This window comes from Delphinus delphis, chromosome 16, assembly GCF_949987515.2.
Source record: "Delphinus delphis chromosome 16, mDelDel1.2, whole genome shotgun sequence".
Taxonomy (NCBI): Eukaryota; Metazoa; Chordata; class Mammalia; order Artiodactyla; family Delphinidae; genus Delphinus; species Delphinus delphis.
The window spans coordinates 26536843-26558437 of record NC_082698.1 but is presented as its reverse complement, the minus strand read 5'-3'; the positions used below and the strand labels follow the sequence as shown (position 1 = coordinate 26558437).

The window sequence follows — 21595 nt, the reverse complement described above, 5'->3', positions numbered from 1 at the left end:
ACTCACCATGTCCACTTATCCAAATCTTACAGTTATTCATACAATTATGGAATGCCTATTATGTGCCAGGCCCCAGGATAGGATGGAGAGGGGAAAAAAAACCTAGTCTGGGTATTCAAGGAGCCCTCAGGAGCTTAGTGTATCGAAAAAGACAATCACTCAAATAAATATACTTAAATATACAGTTACAAACTGAGAAGTGCCATGAAGGAAAAGTATAGGGCAACATGAGAGCCTGTCACAGTGTCACCTTGTCCGGATTATGCATGACATGCACAGCATCCATCTTTCACACACAAATTTTTACTGTGCCCCAATGCCACCCTGAACAGAGACTTGGGGGATTGCGTCTAGTAGTATCAATCACGTATCAATCGTCGTATAAATTCACCAGGTGACCTTGAGCAAGTCCTCTCCTCTCTTTGGGCCTTTTTCTTCTTCTGTACAATGGAAGGCTGAGAGGTAGACTAGATCACAGGTTCTTAACTTAGGGCCCATGGATGGGCTTCAGGGACACAAAAATATATGGAAAAGTGTGTTGGGTTTTTTTTTTTTTTCTAGACAGTGGGCCCACAACTTTAATTAGATCCTTCAGAGGGGTTGTGACCCAAAGAAACCCAAGGACCTAAGGAGCAGACAGTTGTGTGATGATGTGAGCAGTGAAACCAGATGACAAAATGATGGACTCTGGAAGTAAGTTTTTGTTTCTTGGACACCCATACCCTTCCCTTGACCTTGTCAACATGTACAGTGTTGGGAGAGAAGGCCTGATCCCCCTCCTATGGATAGTGAAGCTTAATCACCACATAATGGTGCCCTAGAGAAAGGATGAGAGGAACTTACCATTGGCAGCCCCTCTCCAGGAGCAGAACAAAGAAAGGTTCCCACCCCGCACAGGAAGTTTCTATTACCCTTTGTGTCACCTGCTCCACGGTGACCTGCCCTGGGTCCACTTCATCTGCTCCCCCATCATTCTTGGCTGCAGTATAGACACAAATGTACCTCCGTACTAGAGGCAAGGTTGAGATGTTTATACAAAGGAACTTTCATTAGAAACTAAAGGGAATTCCCCTCTCAAAAGAAAACACTTTGAAATTAACGAAGATGTCTGTAAATTAGAAATTCTGGATTTGACTTGTAAGAATGTTTAGCCAAAAGACAGCTTGCTTGGCATAGTCTTCAGGACATCAATCACCTTTCTCTTCCTTGTCTCCTCTAAGGATGTGGGAGGGAGATTCGGGGGCCTCTCTGAGGTCCAGTAGGTTTCCAACCCTTCCAGAACCTGTGTCTTGATCTCCTGCCAAGGGTTGGCCATACTATAGGAAAGGAAGCATTTTCTCTGGAATCCAAAAGGCTGTATGAATTACGGGTTGTGAGTTATGTGCGGGGTAGGAGAGACAAAAAGGCAGACAGAGCCTGTGCATAGCCATTGTGTTTTATTGGATCCGGTGTACTTCTTATTTTACAAAAATTACAGAGGAACCAAAAATGCAAAGCAGTCAACAGTGTTCTGATAGGAAAGGGGGCTCCCTGGGGACCCTCCCCTCAGATCACAGCTGACTGGGAGAGTGAGCTAAACGGGACAAGCAGATATATTAAGGGGTGGCGGCACGGCAGGGGTGCTGACAGTGAGGTGGGACCTGGGTCCTAATGTTCCTGCCTTCAAGGTGTGCTCAGGGGCATCTCTGGGTAGATTGAATAGAGCAAGAGGAGACTCTGGGTGGGCAATTAGGAGGCTATGTCGGGGGGCAGGAATAGAGCCTGGGTATATCACAGAGTCTAATAAATGCCCCCACACTGGGTTCAAATCTATGCCCGCCTCCTTCCTTCCTTTTTCTTCTAAGGCATCCACTGTGTTGTCCCTGACTTACTCTGTGCCTCCAAGTCGAGAGGAAATGGCAAATGAAAACTTAAGTTGTAGCCATCAGAGAGGGTAGGCTGAAACTTTGGCAGGTATCAGCCAAGACAGCTCCCACCTATCTTCCCCCCACTGCCACCACCACTACACAAACAGGAAGGGAGGAGAGGAGGGAATGAGCCAAACACCAGGATCCCAGACTCTCCTGGGATACTTGGAAATTTTCTGGGGTATTTCCAAGGAAACAAGGTCTTCTGAAGAGCCTGGAAATTCATATTCTGACAGCTTTGAATGGCAGACCTGTAGAGCTGAAAGCTATAGCCTGGCATGCTCTCACTGATAATCCCCAGGCCCTTCTGTTCTCTAACCCAGCTACCTCCTAGGACCTATGCACTGGCTCAGGCCCAAGATTACTCCCTCTACATTCTTGTCCACCTCCTACAGGGCTCTCAAAGGCCCTGGTCTGAAAGGCCAGTCAGTGCCAATGACAGAACAGCCTTTCTGTTAAGGGGGTCTTAGGGGAAATGGTTATGAGATCAGGGATGGGGGAAGCACCATAGCAGGAGACATTTTGTCTAGCATTGTGGTTTCTCAAGTGGGAGTGGAAGGGGGAGGACCACTCAATTCCTGTAGCAGGGGCACCCTCAGCACTGAGTTTCAGACAGGAAGGGGGAGCTGTTGGGAGTTGGGAACACCCCACAGATACACTCTGCCCACTCTATAGCCCCCTCAGCTCCAGCAATCTGAACCACTGAATCCCCAGGCTCTTGGATTCCTATAGCCCCCAGGGTAGAGCTAGGATGAGGACAGACCTGGGAAGAGAAGGGTGAGGTCCACCTGGACTAGGGCTACAGCATGGTCCCCCCAGGACAACTGACCCCCCTCTCCTGGGGAGCTAGATGACATTGTCAAAGAGCTGCATGGACCTCATGATGTTCTCGTCCTGTAGCCATGGTGGGAGAGAGGCAGATTGGAGAGAAAGAAAAAGAGCTTATCAGAGACAGGGAGAAGGACACTGACTCAGAAATGGGGACATTCAGAGACAGAGAGAGGCAGTGAGGAAGGAGACACCCAGAGAGGTGGCGAAGGGACAGGCCTCCCCAAGTTATGAAGGAAAAAGATTCAGAGGTAGCGGTGAGTTAGGGAAATAGTACTCTGCCCAAAGGAGCCTTCTCTTACATAATTGAATCAGGCCCTGAGTCCAAACCAGGGAAATGTAGAGGGCAGGGCCCTGTACCTTTTGACAAGATTCAATGAATTCCTCAATAGTCACCACGCCATCTTTGTTCCTGTCCATCTTCTGCAAAAAAGTAGTCAGGTAGGGAAAACAGAAGGGATGACAAGAGAGAGGCAGGCAGAACTCGGGTAAGTTCCCTTCTGCGACCTCACCTCCTTCCCTTCACTCTAAAACCCAGCCTACCCAGTCCCAGGCACCTGGAAGAAGCTCTCCACGTGTTCCCTTGGGGCCTCCTCCCGGAGTGCAGGATATGTATACTTGCCCATCATGTCATAGATGGACTTCATGATATCAAGCATTTCCTGTTAGGCCGAGAGAGAAGAGGATCCCTCCTCAGAGCCTCCAGCCTCCAAACTAGAAGGCCTAGAGCCTAGGGCAGACCCCACCCCTTGCTGGTGATGTATATGTGGGTCACATTTCCCTCCTATGGGCCCTTTACACCTCCCCACACACATACAACCCCTCCAGCTGTTCAGTTGCCTTGTACCTCCTTGGTGATGCAGCCATCCTTGTTGAGGTCATACAGGTTGAAAGCCCAGTTCAGCCTGTCATCTGTGGTTCCCCGAAGAATCACTGACAAACCAGCCACAAAGTCCTAGGAAGGAGGCAGGGGAAAATGGGTCTTCTGATACCTTTCACCCAACCCTCTCTCTGGGTCTGGCCTGGCCCTGAAGCCCCAGGAAACATGCTTCCCTGGCCCACAGTCTCCAGCTCACCTCAAAACTGACTGAGCCATCATGGTTGGTGTCAAAGGCATTGAAGAGAAAAGTGGCATATGTGCTGGAGTCTGCAGGATAAGTGTGGATGAGTAAGCTTGGCTTCCAGACAGGAGAGGACTTCCTACCTCCCTACCTCTGTGGGGCTCCTCAAACCCCATTCACTTGGCATTTCCAGCCCTCTCCCCAAGTCAGCCTAGAGATGGACAGCTGCTTCTTCTCAGGACTTGTCCCCTCACCTCCTTGAGGAAAGAACTGGGAATAAATCTGCTTGAAGTTCTCCTCATTGACAATTCCGCTGGGACATTCCTGGGGGTAGCGTAGGGAAGGAAACCAGACTGAAGGAAGAGACAAAACCACCTTCCACTCACCGCCCCTCACCCCCCAGGTTCCCACCCAACCCTCCCTGTCCAGAGACTCCCAGAGAGAGGGGAAATCTTCGTGTCTCCAGGGGGCTCACCATATAGCTCTTCTCCTGGAGGAAAGACTTCTCCCAAGCGCACAAATAAAAAACACAGAACTGACAGACCAATCTACAGGCTCCGCCCCTTCTCAAACCAGCAGGAACCTAGAAGTTTGGTCTGTGGTGGAAGGGGAGCTGTCCCTTCTCCTCCCCTCCCCTGTCACTCCTCAAAGCCTCCAGGCCAACCTTTCAGAAAAGTCCTGGATAGGCCCTGCCCCTCCCCAGTTTGGTTCTGCTTTGCACTCACGTTTTTGAAACCCCGGTACAGGACCTGTAGCTCTTTGCGCGTGAACTTGGTTTGCTCCTGCAGCTGCTCCAGACCCTCGGGCCGGTGACACACGGTGGACAGTTCAAACTCATCCTCCACGCTGTCTGCGGGGTGGGGGCGGTTGGGGGGGACAGCCGCGCCTCAGGCCTGTCCCCCACGACTCCTCTTCAAAATCACTGAACCATCCATCCCCCCCATATCCGACGCCGGAGACCAGCCTGCCAGTTCCCCGGACCCAGAGCCAAGGAGATGCTGGTTGGCTTCGAGGTATATCAGCGGGCCCAGGCCAAGGCCAGGCCTGGCCCCAGAGCCCGGGGTCTGAGTCAGCGCTGGCCCCTGGGCCCTTGATCCATGGTTGGAGGGGAAGGCCCCCAGCCCAGTCTTTGTCCCAGAAGGCCAGGAGTAGGAAAATTGGGTTGGAGAGGGGGCTTCTGAGGGTTCGAGCTCTGGGCCTCCCCTTACCAACTCAGATCCGCCCGGTCTCACCCTTGCCCCGCCCAGATCCTTCCCTCCAGCCAAGCCCCGCCTATCCCAGCCATGCCCGAGCCATGCCCCGCCCAGCTCCAGCCAAGCCCCCTCCACACCCCACTCCTGCCACAGCACTAGTGTGCCTTAGAGAAGGCCACCACCCCTGGCCCTGTATCAGCCCCGCCCCTGTTCCCAACATCCATTCCCCAGGCAGGTGCCCCCACCCCAGGCTCCCGAAGTCCCCCGCCCCCGCCCCCACCAGGAGAGTAAGTCACCTGGGTCCAGCGGGCGGGGTCTGTGGGGGCGGAGGGAGGCTGGGGCGGCTAATGCTGAAGGGAGCGAACTGTCACCGAGAAAGCGGAGGACCCGGCCAGCTGCACACACCTCGCCCCTCACACTCACAGCAAATCTCACAGACCTGCGTGTTACAGTGCACACACCCCAGCGCCCCACGCGCACAGAGGCACACGTAACGAATGAGCACAGACACACACGAATCGGACCCCGCGCACATCCCCCTGCCCTTTTTCCGAATCGACCCCCATTGTGGGACCCAGCAGAATCAAACACAACGACCTTCTCAAAACCGGGCCTTTATAGCTTGCAAAGATGCAGTATGTATAATCCTGTGAGGTGGGCAAAGCCCAAATGAGGAAACTGAGGCCTACAGACAAAGCGAGGTCACTCAACTGGGGACCAGGCTGGTACTAGGAAACTCAGGTATCCTGGCATCTGGAGGAAGGCGGGCTCCATCATTACACTTGCATCCATCTAGTCAAGGCATTGATGATCTACATCTCAAGGCCCAAAACATGCCCAGGGGCGGGGAGGGCGGCCAGACACTAACCCCAGCTAAGCCACGCACAGACCCTCACAGCCGCCTGGTCCCACCCCTGCCACACTGGTCACGCTCACACAGGCTCCGAGTGGCCTCAGCCTGTCACACTGACCACGCCCAAACACCCAGATCCTGCCCATTTCTTACACCCAGATGGCCCACACACTCAGGCCCCGCCTCCAAACTGACCACGCCCACACATTCCGCTCTGCGCTGCGTAGCTACGCCCCCTCACACTCCTGGTTAGTCAGTGCCCAGCCCACCTCCGCCACATTGGTCACGCCCACACACACTCACGCAGGCCGGCTCCCCTCACACCGGTCACACCCCGACACATACGGGCCCCGCCCCCGGAAGCACAGGAGAGGCACTTGCTTTCACTGACTGAGGGCAGGGCTTGGGGCCCGCAGCAAGGCAGCAGCTTGAGGAACCGCTGCTTCAGCGCTTTTTTAGTGGGCCCTGGAGGGTGGCCTGGGAAGAGAGAAGACCCCAGGAAGGTACATTAACCCCACTGTCCCTCTGTTCCTTGTACCCTCCCCACCATCACAAATCAACCCTGGCTGGGGGCGGGTGTTGGGGGAATATGGGGGGTGGGTAATGGTGAGAGTAGCTGGGGCCGGTTAGGGGAGTCCAGTGGGTTTCACAGGCATGGAAAGTCCACCAAGGTGGCTCCGCACCTTGTATAAAGGGACACAGCTGGGAACAGCGAGGTGGCCGGGGGTGGGGGGAGGAAGTAGCATTGGCCTCAGTCTTTGTTGACCCAGTGTCCTTGGCTCCAGTGCTACAGCTGGACCTCTGAGGGTGATGTCCAACCCGGGGGCTGCCTGCCTCTCTCACACACACACAGTGACAGGTGTGTATACATAGTATGATAAATCAGAGTGATGGATGCCACATAAGGACCGCTTGATACCTAGTACCTCATTCATACCCAGTGGCCTCCCAACACATGCACACACACACACAGACATACACACTTTGACCTAGTACTTCTTAATACAAACATATACAAATGTGACTGACCTGGGAAAAACATGACAGACATACATTAGGAACCATACAGGCCATCTTACACACAGCACGATCAAACCACACAAGAACACACAATGACCCTGGGACATCACATCACAGTGTGGTCACCATGACATATCAAGGTCACCACACACATGCCCATATCATATTGTGACCTAGGTGCCCATGGCACCCAGATACCTAAGACTGCACCTCACCCACAGAACCTGCATTTGCCCTGGGTACACCCCCACCTTTCTTGCCTATAACCCCTCATTCCAAGGCACCTAGAATCTTCCCGCCAGCAGAACAGAGTTCTCAGAGAACTCATCCACCCTAAAAGTGTGTCCCTTCCCAGTCTTTTCCAGTATGGCTTACTCTTTGAAGGTGAAATGATAGCAAACGTTCAGGCAATGACAGACCTTGGAGATGAGTATTTTGTTGTAATGTGGGACTACCCAGAGCCCACTGATCACAGTTCCCCTCACTTCCTCTTATTTACACATGTGTCCTACGGCTCTAATTGTATCCCAGGGAGACCCTCCAAGTTCCTGTTGTGTGTCTATCTCCTGGCTGCACCCACCTCCAGACTCGAGGGCCAGAGCTCACTGGACCTGGCATACTGACTGAAGCTGGCCTCAGTCCATTCCTGGAGGGGCCCAATTTCCTTTAGTTGTAGATTGGCACCCCAGCTCCCTTGCAGGCCCTGCCTTCCAAGCCGGCTCCACCCTCAGGAAGATGCTGTGCTCCCAGAAGGGAACTGCTTGAAGTCAGCACCTCCTCTCCCTCCCATTTGTCCTCTCTCCCCAGGAGCTATGGAGAGGTGGGAGGGAGGCAGTGAGCTGGGTGAGGGATCGATGGCGGCCTGGCCTCTGGCCCAGGGCTCCATTAGCCTGGACTTTGGTTTCCCGAAGCCGATTGTGCCTGGGGCCTCTGGTGGTGTAGTAGCCTCTGGACTGGGGGTTGGCTCCCCCCGCCTCTCCCAACCTCCCCCTCTTCACACATCCCCCCATCTGGTCCCCTGCCTGCTCCAAGGACTCAGTCTCCTCTTGGCTCCTCTGAAGGTGGGAAGAGAAAGGGGGTGCCTTCAGCAGACAGGATGCCTCCCCCCTTCCCACCAATAGTCTAAAGGGGATGGAAAGTTAGAGCCCGACTGACTTCATCTTTTCAGGACTGGATGAATCCCAGTTCATCTAGGACCAATCCCTGCGACCCACCCCACCCCACCCCAATAAATGCAGCAGAGGATGGAGGGTAGACTAGGAGTTTTCTGCTCTTACGGAATTCTAGAGCAGGCAATTCACGGACCTTCTTCCCTAGCTCCTTTCACATTTTTTCAGTTCTCCCAGGTGTCTACCCTGCAGTCCTCTTATCATGGTTCTTGCCTGTTTTCCTGTAGCCATGCTATGGAGCTGCACAGGTCTCGGCATGAAGAAGAGGGAGAGGCTAAAACTCCCTGGGGAGGCAGAACATGTTCCTCTCTCTACCTCCAGTATCACTCTCCCCACCTGACTTTCGGGTTGGGTGGAGAATTGCCTTCCCACTTCCCACTCTAGACTCTGGAGCCCATTCTGCCCTTAGATCCTGAGAGGACCTGGGAGAGGCAAGGCGGCTTGGGAGGTAGGGTCCCTGATCCGATCCACCCCTCACTGTCCTACCAGATTTGTCTATGAATGTCTCATTCACAGTGATCCCACTCCTGTCCCTCCAGAACCCACCCCATCCCTAACCTTGGGTATGGAGCTGGTATAACATCAGGGAACTCTGGGAATAGCCACACACACAATCAGATGCCCAAAGAGGCTCAGCCACACACTCCATGCCCCTCAGGCACAGTCACATCTGCCATCTCATAAAGCGACACACTCTGTCACTCAGACACAGTAAATCACACCCCTGTCACATACACAGGCTCAAGTAGTCATACGTTTTGTCCTTTCTCACACACATGAACACACAGCCACACCCCCTGTATCTCTCACACACTGAGTCCACACACACCCTGTAACCCACACCTGCAAGGATGGAGGTGTGGTGAGTCACACACATCTTCAGAGCCATTGTGGGTCCCTGGCCCCAAAAGGGACTCCCCAGAAGTCTGGTGTTATCTCAGGACCCCTGGAACCTCCTTCCTCTATTCCAGATACCCCTGCCTGTCTCCAGACTTTTCCTCATTCCCCCCAGTTTCCCCTTATCCTCAATCCCAGTCCCCCCATGCTGTACCCCCTCATCACCTCCCTGGCTCCTGGCCCTCTCTCACCTCCCTCAGACACCCAATCCCCCAGATTCCCTCCTCGCCTCCCCCAGGTCCACTCCTTGAGTCCCCCTCTTTGCCTCTCCCAGATGTCCTGTTCCCCCAACTCCCCTCCCCCAGATGTCCCATCCCCTCACTAACCTGCTTACCCCTGCAGCCCTCACCCCAGTCATAAAGTCAGAGTAATCTTCTCCCCAACCCTGCAGGCCACTGTCCTTCTAGCCAGCGGGCCAGACATGCCCAGACACCTGGGTTACCTTCCAAGGAGACAGGCTCAAAGAGGCCAAACTGCTCCAGCACCTTGACAAACAGGGCGAGGACCACAAGCACAGCGACCATCTCCAGCCCTTCCAGGTTCATGGTGGGCCGGGGGCATGGCCCCACAGGCTGAGGCTGGCCCTCCCTTCTCACACTTCCTCCCCCTCAGGCTCCCCAGCCTGAGTAGGACTGCCCGCAGTCTCCCTCCCCCTCTCGCTCCCCGGATCTCCTCCCTCTCCCCCTCCCCCCGCCTCCCCACAGGCCTCCCAGCCACAGCCTCCAAGCCACAGCCTCTTCCTCTTCACGGGGCCACTCCTGCCTATGGATTGGTATCTCCTCCAGAGCTTTTGGTGTGAAGGCTATGGGCCAGGCCAGACCACAGAAGGGGGGCAGTGCCCTGCCTCTGCCCGAGACAGCTTCCCTCAGACAGCCTGTGGCTACTCCGTACCAAAGAGAGGGGGCAGAGGGAAGACCTGTGCTTAGAGAGAAGGCAGGGAAGGGCAGGGTGTGTGTGTGTGTGAAACTAGGAGCTGCCCATGCATAAGTAATAGATGTGTGAGTCAGAATATGTTATGGGTGTCTGAGTGTTTTCTTGTGTGTATATTCCTGTATGTGTATGGAGAGTATGTGTACCTCCTCTTACGTGTGTCTGTGTGTGTGTTTACACATGATTGTGCACCTTTCTTAGCGGTGTGTGTGGTGTATATGGGTATGTAACCTGGGTGTCTGTGGGGTGTGTGTGTGAGAGTGTATTGGAGTATTTCTGAGTGTGTATGGGGTGTGAGGTATCTGTATTTTAGCAGGGTTGTGGCATGTGGGTCTGAAGATTGGTAGTATGGATGTGTCATATAATTAGGAGTATGGGTCTATGGTGGTTGTGTAATTGTATCTGCATGAAAGTGTATGAGAATATAAGGGAGGAGAAGGTGGTGACCTCTCCAGTCAGGAGGACACCACCACCATCGATTGCGGTTGTCATGGAGACTGAGAGGCGGGAAGCACTCTCTTCCCACAGGCCACAGGGAAACTGAGGCCCAAGGGAGGGAGGATTAGGTCCAGTAGCCTGGGCAGGAAACAGCCCCTTAGCCCTATCATGACCCTTTGGGGAGGGGACTTATTGCAGCTGCCTTTGGGACCCAGAGAATCAAGCTCCTTGGGAGAGGAGGGATGTGCTCTTCCTTTCCACCTGGCAGGGGCCTCACCCAGGAGCTGCCAAAACCCTCCCTGTTCTTTGGGAATCTTTACTGAGCTGATGGAGAAACCCAGAGTAGGAGGGAAATCTGAACCTTCCAAGGGAGCCACACAGCCCCGCTGTATTCCTGAAGCCCCTCCCCCGTCTTCCAGTCTCCCTCAAAGTGGTGGTGATGGCGGCGGTGGTGTCTGTAGTGGGGTGGGGAGAGGCTTGCAGAACCAGGGAGCCAGAAGATAAGAGCCTCTGGGTTACTGCCACAGCTGGCTAGGGATTGAGCACTCAGTATGTGCTAGATAATGTGCTATGTGCTTACAGACATTATCACTTTGAATTTTCACAATAAGCCTGTGAAGGAGGTACTGTTATCCCCACGTTATGGGTAGGAAAACTAGACAAAAGTAGCTTAAGAAAATCTCCAAGATCAATAAGTGTCAACCCAGCCTGACTCAGCCTGTGCTCTAAACCACCACGCTACACTGGCTCCTTTCATAGACGGCTTGCTCACACAGGAGGCCCAGTTTAGGGGGATTAACCCAAGGGACCCTTGCCACCTCGTCCAGCTCTGGGATGTGTTTCAGCCTCAATTGTGGGGTGGGGGTGGGGATGGGGGCTAGTCCCTACTGCTTCATTTGAGGTTCACGGATCTGCAGTTCTACATGGCCACCACTGGGGGGTCAGGCATTCATCTCACACCGTATCTTACCCCTTCCCTCTCCACCGACCCTTCCAACATCCTTGGGAAGGAGGGTATGCCTCCGGCAGGCTTGGTCCTCTGCTTGTCCCCCCTCTCTCCCCCAGGAAGAAGTCAACTCAGGGACTGTTTTTGGCTTCTCACACCTTTGGAGGTTACAGGTTTACAGATGAAATGAGCAAGCATCTCCCTCTCACCGTCCAAAATCCATGCCTGGGATTTAATACCCTTCCCGCACCCTCATCGGCAGATACGTTTTTTTGAGCCAGTTTCGCCTCCTCACTGTCCCCCAAACACACCAAACCCAGTGCTATCTCTGTGGCTTTGCTCCTGCTACTCCCTCTGCCTGGAATGAACTCCCTTTTGCTCTCCTATCCTACAGTTCTTACCTGTCCTTTAGAGACAGCTTAAATTCCCTTCCCTTCAGAGCCTCCAGCCCTCAGCAGGCTCCCAGCTACCTGAAATTCTACGGTAGCCCATTGGGCCCTCAAAACTCAGCACCTAAGTCTGTAATGTTATCAGTGGGAACAGTAAAAGGAGGCAGCATAGCATGGTAGGTAACAGTGTGGGCCAGGGTGCCAGACTCCCTGGGTTCAAATCCCAGCTCTGCCCCTTGGAATTAACTGGCTAAGTTCTTAATCTCTCTGTGCCACGGTTTCCTACCTCATATGGTTGCTAGGCCCTCCTAAATGAACTAATACACGGAAAGCTGTTAGAATAATTCCTAGCACAGAGTAATTGCTTATAATTGTTTACTGCCACTATTAATAATATTATATTCCCCCCTTACATATCTTAGCAATTTACAAAGCATTTCCACAAACACTGTTATTTCCATGTCTTCTCATGACAACCCCATGAGGTAGGCAGAGTGAAAAGTATTGTGCCCATTTCACTGATGAGGTAAATGAGGCCCAGAAAGGTAAAGGAACTTGCTCAAGGTCACCTAGCTAAGAGGAGATGTTGCAAATTTGAACTCAGGTCTTTCTGGATCAGTCCTGTTTCCTCAATTAGATTCCAAGCTCCTAGAGGGCAAAGATGTTAAAAAATTGCACCTATACAAATTGAATGCCAGGCTCTGAGCTGGTGCCTGTGGAACAAAGGTGAACCAAACAGGGTTCTGGCTCTCCTGGGCAGGGAGAGACAGTCCACTGACAGAACTATAAGGTATCTACTCATTCAAAAAATATTTGTTGTGTGCCTACTATGTGGTAGGAACTGTTCAAAGCAGGCCATGAAATGAGCTCTAGTCTTCTAACTGGGAGCCCAGGAAAAACCTGGAGAGGGTATTTTTTGAGCTGGTTCTTAAAGGATGGCTAAACTGTCAACAGTCTGCCTTAACAAAGGGACCAACATTTATTGAGCATGTTTTGTGTCCTTGATACTTTACACATGTTATCTAATTTAGTCCTCATAATAGACCTGAGGGGTAGGGTCTATTATTCCTGTGTTTACAGCTGAAATGGTCAGATTGAGTAGCAGTATACCCATTTTGCAGATGAAGGAACTGAAGCTCAGAGAAGTGATTGTCCCAAGATAACACAGATGATAAAGGATAGATGGAGACTTGAACCAGAACCAGTGATCTGCCAGCTCCCTCAGGCTGTCTCTCCAACGTGTGTGGAGGTGTCAAGGAATCCTGAGTGACTGCAGCTTAGTTGGTATTGGGGTAGATATGAGTGATAAGACCAGAAACGGGCAGATTCCATGGAGCCTTGAATGCCAAGCCAGGCTATTTGATTGGAAAGAGGCAGAACAGCAGCATCTCCTTGCTCTCTGCTGCTGATTCACAGATGGACAGATTGACAACCGTTTAGCCGGTTGCCCTGTCTGCAGATCCTCCTCTTCTTTCTCTCACCCTCACCCTCAACCTTCAGAGACCTTGACCCAGCCTCACAGGACTCAAGGTCCTAAATCAACCAGGCCTCTGGTGAGAGGATCTGATAGAAGTGAAAGAGCAAGTTGTTTTTCAGGCTCTCTCCCCACCCCCCACCCCCACTCAGAGACCTCTCAAGTCTCTGGGCTCTGTGAGAAAGTTGCCTGGGTCTGTCCTCCCCAAGCATCCCTGTGCCACCTTGCTCTTCACCCAGAGGAGTGAAGTCTTAATGAAAATACTTCAGGCATAGTGAAGGCTGAAGGGAAAACTATCTTGAAGCATTAAGTGAGCCCTCCCTTAGATCCCTCAAATCTCACCACGGAGATACACCTATCATTTAGTTATTTACCTCCCGAAGTTCAAACCCAGAGAAATACTGCCTAATGAAGGGGGCCCATAGTATGTAACTGTCCCACTTTCCCGTCTGCCCTTGCTCCCCTAGTGAAGAACCCAACCAGTAAAGACCCTTCTGTCAGCCCTCCAGCCCCACTCCATCCCCAACCAGGCCAGAAGACAGAGCAGCCCCCAGCTGCATCAGGTAATTAATGATCTCCTTAGGCCCTGGGGCTATTTTAGGGCCTGGAAGTCATGCCTGCTATGATTGAGAGCTGGCCCCGCCTGGCTCCAGCCATCTGTCACTTGAGACAGGCCCAAGCAGGGGGCTTGGAGGACACATGCTTCCCAAGAGACATCCAAGCATGGCTTTGGCTCAGCCCCATCTCCTCTCCTTCTGGGAGCACATTGTAAGGAGAGGCCTGCTTATACTCCAGGGGCTCAAGGGGATACTGTGCAGACAGCCAGAGAACTACAGATCCCAGAATGCCACCAGGCTAGGATGTTTTGGTCTCCCCAGGTCAGGTGGGGAGGAGTTGCTGGGTTCTGTGGGCCCTGCCCAGGCAGCTCTAAGGAAACCCAAGTGGAGGTGTGCATAATCTCAGCAGTGCCATGATATGACACCCACAATCCATGTCATAAATTGAACAAATCCCACACCAAGGTACAACCTTATGAAGTCTATACAGCTAACTTAGTGTGACTCAGGAACCCCCAACCCAACTCTAAAGCATAGAACTCCAGGTACATGCAGTCTTAGTGTCACAGAATTCCAGGGATACGTAACCCTAGGGGTGCACAGCCCCAGTGATCACAACCCCATTGAGGCACAAACCCCCTTAATACAGACTCCCAGAGATAGACAAAACGGTGACATACAATCCTTATGCCGTACAAGTCTATCCATCCATCATGCATAAACTCACTAGCTGAGTTCATGTTGGTCCAGTCCCACCTCAGGATTTTTTCCTTCTGCACACTGCCCCTAGTCATCTTAAGATCCCATTAAACTAAGCAATTCAGTAAAGAGCTTTGCCTTTTCCCTGCTCTGCTGCAAGCTTCCTCCCTTCATCCCTGTGAGGGGCCTTGCCCCTTACATCCACCTTGTTGAGGCCCCCACCTCTGCTCTCAGTAAGGAGCCCTGCCCCCTCTTCCACCATTGTGAGGGACGATGATGCCCCTTCTCCTTTCCTCTTTGAAGACCCCTATGTCCTTCACCTTCTCTTTAAGGGACCCTATCCCAAGCTCCACTTCTGTTGGAGTCTTGCCTTTTAAACTCTTTTCTTTGAAGGATCCTGCCCCTTCCATCTCTGTGAGGGGCCCTTTCTCTCCCCACCTCTGTAAGGCTCCTATCCCACTTCGCTTACTTTTTGAGGGGTCCAGCCCTTTCCTCCCTTCCTCATACCTGGCGACAGCGACCCAGTCACCAGCTGGTAGAGGGATCGCGCTGCCTGCCCCAACGGGCTCCGGAACCTGCGGGGGCATCTGTTCATGGTCCTGCGGTGAGCACAGAGGTCAAGCTCCGCCCCCAAGGCCCGGGGCGTTCTGATCTCCGCCCCCAACGGAGTGGGCCCTGCGTGGGCGGCGCGGGAGGGCCGGACCCACAGGACCAGGATCTCAGGCAATAGAGCCTCGGTCCGCTTCCCGTCTTCTCCCGGCCACACGAGGGGAACTCACCCTGGCCTCAGCGCCTGAAGCACCCGCCCCCCAAATTCCCAGACTCGGGCGGGGCGGGGCCGGGGGGGGAGGGGCGGCACGGACTCTCCCTCACAGCCTTTTCTGGGAATATTTTCTGAATTTCCGGTGGGGAAGGGGGCACCCGCGGTTTTTGAAAAATGAGCTGGGGAGGGAATGAACATTATCTTTCATTGCCCCGCTTCATCCCCTCATTCTCTGCCTGTCACACCCCTCCTCTTCCCATTTTGACACAAAGATGCGAAGGGGTTTAGACGACCTAGTTGTCATGGCAACTCCCCACACTTCCATACTTCCTGGACCAATGGGCGCGAGAGTAGGAGGGAAGAGGAGGAACTGACCAGTGTATTGGAGTGACAAAGGGGCTGCAGGGACGTGCCCCTACTGGTCTGTCTTCTGTCTCTGAATATCTTTTTCTTGTAACTGTTTTGTGTCCCTGTGTCCTGGTGCGGCGGGTTCACACTCTCCCCTCCTATGCCGATTGTCAGCCAGATGCATCGAGGAGAAGCCCCCCTACCCACAGTCCTGGCCCTGGACTCATCCCTATCTGGTTATACCCAAAGTAAACCCTTCCAGGACCCACTAACGCCTTTAAACTTCTGACAGAGCCTATGGGGATCCCACTCTTCCGACTGGGATCCCGTATTTTTGGCTGAAAATCCTACATTTACGAGGCGAGAGTCACCCCTGAACTCCATGGAACCTTGCCACTTGATTTGGCAACATCCTCATCTGGAATCAGCTCCGCAAGCATGGCTCCTCTAAAACCACACGGGGGCGCGCCAGTCCGGGAACGATATTTATGGCCGGAGGGACGCAACTCCGGAGATCCCAGGCCGGGACCCGAGCTCAGGACTTGGCCCGGAGGTGCTAGATGCGGGGCGGGGCGGGGTGGGGTTCGGATTGTTTTCTCCTAAAAGTCTCCTCCAGATTTTTTTTTTTTTTTTTTGCGGTACACGGGCCTCTCACTGTTGTGGCCTCTCCCGTTGCGGAGCACAGGCTCCGGACGCGCAGGCTCAACGGCCACGGCTCACGGGCGCAGCCGCTCCGCGGCATGTGGGATCTTCCCGGATCGGGGCACGAACCCGTGTCCCCTGCATCGGCAGGCGGACTCTCAACCACTGCGCCACCAGGGAAGCCCCCCAGATTTGTTTTGAGCCTGGGGTGGGAGTGGGTAAGGAAAGAGGCTGAGGCAACCCAGGATGACCTGAGGTATGACTTTAGCGCCCCCTCCCTGTCAGCCTGATAGGCCGGGATGACTGAAGCCAAAGAATGCCCCCAGGTCCGATTCCAGGAATCCCGCCTGCACAAGGAAGGAACATTGGGAATTTGGCTGGTCCTGCTGCACTTCCGCCTTGCAAGCGCTTCAGCACCGCGGACAACGACTCCCCATCCGGCTTCAGCTCAGGCGTCTCCGAGCACCCACCGCCTTAACACCGGCTTCCCAACCCCATTTATCTCCCGCTGTAAGATAAGCCCTCCTTCGAAAGGAGAGCTCCTGGTAGTCTTATTTCTACTTCCCAAGTCGCGTGTGGAGCTATCTACAGCGAGGATGCTGATGACGTGGAACACGATTCTTGATGCTTGTCAACATTTGAACTTTCTATTTCCCTTGGGGGGCAGGCAGGTGGGAAGTAGTATTTCCCATTTTACAGATGAAAAAAATGAGGCCCAGAGAGCAAAAGTCATACAGAGCTGGGATTCACACTTCTATTCCTGCACCTTCCCGTACAAGGGCTTCCCCACTTCCACCCAATCTCTGATTCAAATAGCCAAGTGGGGAGCAGATGATTCCACTAAAGGGGAGAATCAGTTAAAGCAGGAAGAAAACACTGATTAATGTGGTGCTAATGAGGGCGCTGGGGGCCTTACTACTCTCAAGGATCCTGAGTTGGTGAGAACACAGTCTAAAGCAGAGCTAGTCACCTGCACCTTTGTAATCCATCCAGGCCTGAGGCACATCTAGGGCACATCTGGGGCCTGCCTGAGTGGAAGGGCTCCCCCTTCTGGGAGTCTGGGCATAGGGACGAGAACCTCCCCAGGGTGTGTTAGTCAGGGAGACACTTTTTCAAGGTGTTACAACCTAGTCCTCTCCTCATCCCCAAGTCTTAACCTTACTCTCCTCAAGACAAGGACAAGGATCATGGCCTCCCTTCACCTCCCCAGCTTGTTTCAGACACAGGGCAAACAGTCTCCCTACTCCCATTCTCTGTTGGAGTTCTTGGGCAGGCTGCACAATGAGAGACAGAAACACACGTATATGGAAATGTACACAAGGTGACACAGTCACCCACACAAACACGTGGATCTGCCTACCAAACCCAGGAATATGCACAGGCACAGATGTACCGGTCTCACATACCTCCCCAGTGTGGGAGAGAGAGGATGCCTGAGCAGCAAAGTGGTTTGGGGGGATACTTAGAAGGGGAGGCCACATGGCACCTCCCAGGCCTAGAGCTTCTACCTCTGGGTCTGGAGGGGAGGCTAGAGGGTTTGTTTTCCTCTGGGTTTGGGTGAAGTTCTGGGAGGGTTGTTGGGGGTTGAAGGAGCTTCAGTTGTAAGAATGATCTCTAAATACTTTGTGGGGGGGGGGTGCTGATCCAGCATTAACCAAAGCCTCCCCACAGGAGCTGGTGACGCTCCTGGAAGCCAGGCTGGGTAGATGGACACCAGAGTCCTTCCTTGGGTCGACCGGGGCTATTTGTGGAAAACATGGGGAAGCAGTGGTGTGCACTAAAGACCCCCTTCTGCCCCAGGAAGCCAGAGAGGCAGCAAGGGTAAGACATGCCATAGACACTCACAGAGCCCCACTGCAGACATCACCACGTGAAAGTACACAATCAGTATCAAACACCAATATAACCCGCACAGTCTCACAATTAAAACACAACACAACCCACTTTAACACATGCTTGTCCCAGGAGGTTCACAGTCATAAAGTCTTACAAAGAGACATACCACCATAAAGTGAAGACCTGACACATACTGGTAGTCACATGCCTCTTCATACAGAAAATCACACACTCAAAGCACAGAGTTGCACACAGAACAGAGATACTTGGTTAAAACAACTTCATTAGTACAATCAGGGTCCTACACAACTTCACTGAAACATCTGACAAGACATACAATTGCACAATCACAGGCAATCACACTCACCCTGGCTGTCACCAAGCCCAGGGCACATGGCAACCAGCTGTGGGAGGCGCACACACATATATACACACAGACACAAAGAATGACAGGCGCTCTCACACGTAACACCTCCCACTATAGACACCCTCCTAGCCTTGTGTCATGCATGCCCACACCTGCTGCCTCTCCCCACCGGCCCACGTGCTCTGCCCCCAACCCTTCCACCACCACCACCACCCCCGCGGGACCCAAGGCTTTGAACCTCAGTGTCCTGCCGCCCAGAACAGCCGGGAGGGTACCTGGGAATGGGTCAGAGTGTGGGTAAGGGCCTGGCAGGGGTTAGAGGGGCTTAAGGGTCTTGGGGGATGGAATCTACCCTCCTTCCCCCGATTCCCAAGCCACTGACTCACCCGTGAGCTGGTCATAGGATCCGTCCAGGTCTCGGGAATCGGACAAACTCTCCTTACGGCCCTGGCCCCGCATGGCCCCCGGCGCCCCCCTCCCGTCCCAACGTGGGCCGTGGGAGGGGGCGCCGGGTGGCTGGGATAGAGAACTCACACGGCGCCCCCTAGCGGCGTAGTGCGCTGCCGGGGGCTGGTGGCTGGAGAGTCAGCGCTTGGGCTAAGAGCCTGCGGACCGCCGCGGTCTAGGGCCCACCTGGGGATCCTGGGGCAGGAGCGGGAGGCTTGGACAGTAGGTGAGCGCAGAGCCGGAGGCAGAGTGGAGCGGAGAAGAGCCCGGAGCTGGAGCCGAGCCGCCTCTCCTCCCGCCCCCTCCCCGCGGCTGTCACCGCCACCTCCCCCCTTTGGCGCTGCCGGGATTGGCTCCCCCTACCCCCGCCCCCTCCTCTTTGCAGTTCGGGGGAGGCACCCGGTGAAAGGGTGAGCTGAGAAGTGCGGGGAGGGAGACGAGCTCTCTGGCAACACTACCCCCTAAACCTGAAGTCCCGGGTCTTGCGGGTGGAGGAGGGAACAGGGCCAGAAAGGCTCCGCTAGGAGGAATCCCCGCCCCCGATTCTCAGCACTCCTTCCCCTACCCTCAGCACTGGCCCGGGTACGTATGAGTCCCCTGTTCGGTCTCCCTGTCAGCCCCTATTTTCTCTGTTGTTCTCCACCCATGTATGAGTCTCTTTGGCCCCCACCAGTGCCCACCCTGCTTGAAGGGGGTTAGGGATGCAAAGGTCAACTCAGCCTCTAACGCAGGCTTATCTCAGGCCAGTGGACTACAATTTTCTCTTCTCTTGGAAGGACCCCTACCCTCACCCACTCCAGGACCCTGTCTCTGGGCCCTATTCACTCTCAAGGTGCCTTCTTCCCTGATCTAATGACCCCCGCTGGCCAACTGGGAAGAAAAAGAAAAGAAAGAGTGAACCAGGTCAGTTTCTCAAGACTTTCTTGTTCTTTTGTTCCTTTTTTTTTTCTTTCAACTTTCCTGCCCTGCTCTCTTCTGTCACCTGCCCTGTTCTAGATTCCTTCTGTTTTCCAGAAGATTTGGAAAATGATTGAGGGGTCTGAGGATGCAGGCAAGAGTGGGGGAGAAACGCCCTTGTTACGAGGCCCCCTTCCCTTAGACTAGCTCTTTTTTTCTGAAGCTAGCGGCTAGCACAAAGCTCGCCTACCTCCAGCTCCCAGGAATGGCTACTGAACAACTGAGCCTACTAGTCTGACCTCCCCCACGATCCTTCCTGGGCTCCTAGCCCATGAGCTCCCCAACCACCATGAGGATTAGGGGCGGGGGCAATGTCTGATGTGTTTTGATGGTATGGTGGCAGTGTCCCAGGTAATCCTGCCTGCCCAATGGCTCCTCTGGAGGAGTGACCTGCTGAGATGGAAAGCTTCAGCTAAAGTGACCCCAGCACATTTAATCTCTTCAACTGGATTAATTTACAAGCACTTGATTCAATTAACCCAGCAGGAATTGTGGTAAGAGTTCAGGCATGAGAAGGGGATGAGCAGCCGAAGGAAGGATTATCTTTGGGAGCAATGCCCTACTCCTGGCTTTTCCCTGACTCCAGAGGGTCCTCCACAGACCTGGTATAGACATTGGGGCATGGACAGGGCATAGACGGCTCCTTTTGGGGTTAAATTCTAAGAAAGGATGGGATTCCTATTTGGAGTTCTTAGAATAGGTGTATGTAAATGGGCCAAGAGATGGGCTTTTAAAATGGAGGGCAAGGAGTGCTTTGCTTATTGCCTCATGCCCTGGACCTGCCCTTATTCACTTCATGTGAAAGGCTGGCAGGAATCTAGAAGCAGCCCAAATAGGCTGGCTGGCCTCCTTAACACCAAGTTTTGAGGTAAAGGGATTTTCTTCTTCTTCCTTCCTTCCACCCAAAAGGCAAGGGAGGCTACAACTTCTGAACTGAACTGGCTTCCACGAGGACCAGGAGACTGAGAAACAGAGCATATAAGGGGTTCCCTAACCAGATGAGACCAGCACCTCCGAGATTACCTTAACTCTGTCATTGAGAAAGGGGTTCTGGGTAACAGAGATTAAGGGGAAATAGAAAAGACACTAAAAAGACTGTCCCATACAAATCAATTTTTAATAACTTCAAATTGCCACCAGCTTCCAGCTCCTGCTCCTCTGGGGTTTATCTGTGGAAAAACTGTGGAAAACACTAAATGCCCCAGGCTGGACTAGCCATCTAGTGATCAGAGATGACCCTGCCCTTGATACCTTAAGAATCTACAACTATACATGGCAGCACGATGGTGGATTCTCTGGAATTTGCTCAATGTCGGAGTCGGAACTCTGGTTCCCAGGGAGGGCGAGTACCCCAAAAAGATTTGAAGCCAAGTGGAACAGCAGCTGGGGAGGTCCCAGACCTGCTCTCACGGCTGGATTCTGATACTTACTCCCAGATTCTTCCTGTGCTGCTTGCCCCCTACCATCCTGAGGGCTTTAGAAAGTGCTTTAGAAAGGGAGGATCTCAGAGCAGCAGCTACTTCAAAGGCAGCTGTGGGGCAGGAAAGCCTACAGTAGTAGTCCCAAGGAGGCCGTCCAGAGAAGGGACCATAGGCCAACTTCCCAAAGGTCGGCCTCTCCATGATGCTCACCTGGCCTGTTTCAGAGCCTGGCCCCAGCAAGTTCTCTCCCTTCCAGGCACCAGACCACAGCAGGAACAGATTCCTCCCCAGAGGAAATTCTCATGCAGGCTGGATGTAAACAACAGCCGGGTGAGGGGGAGGAACACGTGGAGGGGAGCTCAGCAGACACAAGAAAGGCTCCCAGAGGAGGGGGTAGCTAAGGAGGTGGGGAAGCTGCTGGAAAGGGAACCAGCAAAGTAGGCACCTGAGGGC

At 53.5% G+C, this 21595-nt stretch overlaps 1 protein-coding gene across 6 annotated transcripts; it reads right to left on the bottom strand.

Annotated features, from left to right (window-relative positions):
• Window positions 1-1766: 1766 nt before the first annotated feature.
• On the bottom strand, window positions 1767-19054 carry KCNIP2 (potassium voltage-gated channel interacting protein 2). Of its 6 annotated transcripts, XM_060033583.1 has the most exons (11): window positions 18704-19054; window positions 6224-6319; window positions 5286-5339; window positions 4522-4646; window positions 4272-4298; window positions 4051-4120; window positions 3812-3882; window positions 3583-3690; window positions 3293-3397; window positions 3096-3158; window positions 1767-2801 (listed from the first exon to the last, which is right to left on the bottom strand). In XM_060033583.1, exons 1-11 carry the CDS (start codon window positions 18774-18776, stop codon window positions 2754-2756), a joined length of 840 nt encoding a protein of 279 aa, XP_059889566.1. In that variant the 5' UTR covers window positions 18777-19054; the 3' UTR covers window positions 1767-2753. The 6 variants fall into 6 exon arrangements, with proteins under 6 accessions (XP_059889566.1, XP_059889568.1, XP_059889567.1 ...); XM_060033585.1 differs by lacking the exon at window positions 3293-3397; XM_060033584.1 differs by lacking the exon at window positions 4272-4298.
• Between the last annotated feature and the right edge of the window lie 2541 nt (window positions 19055-21595).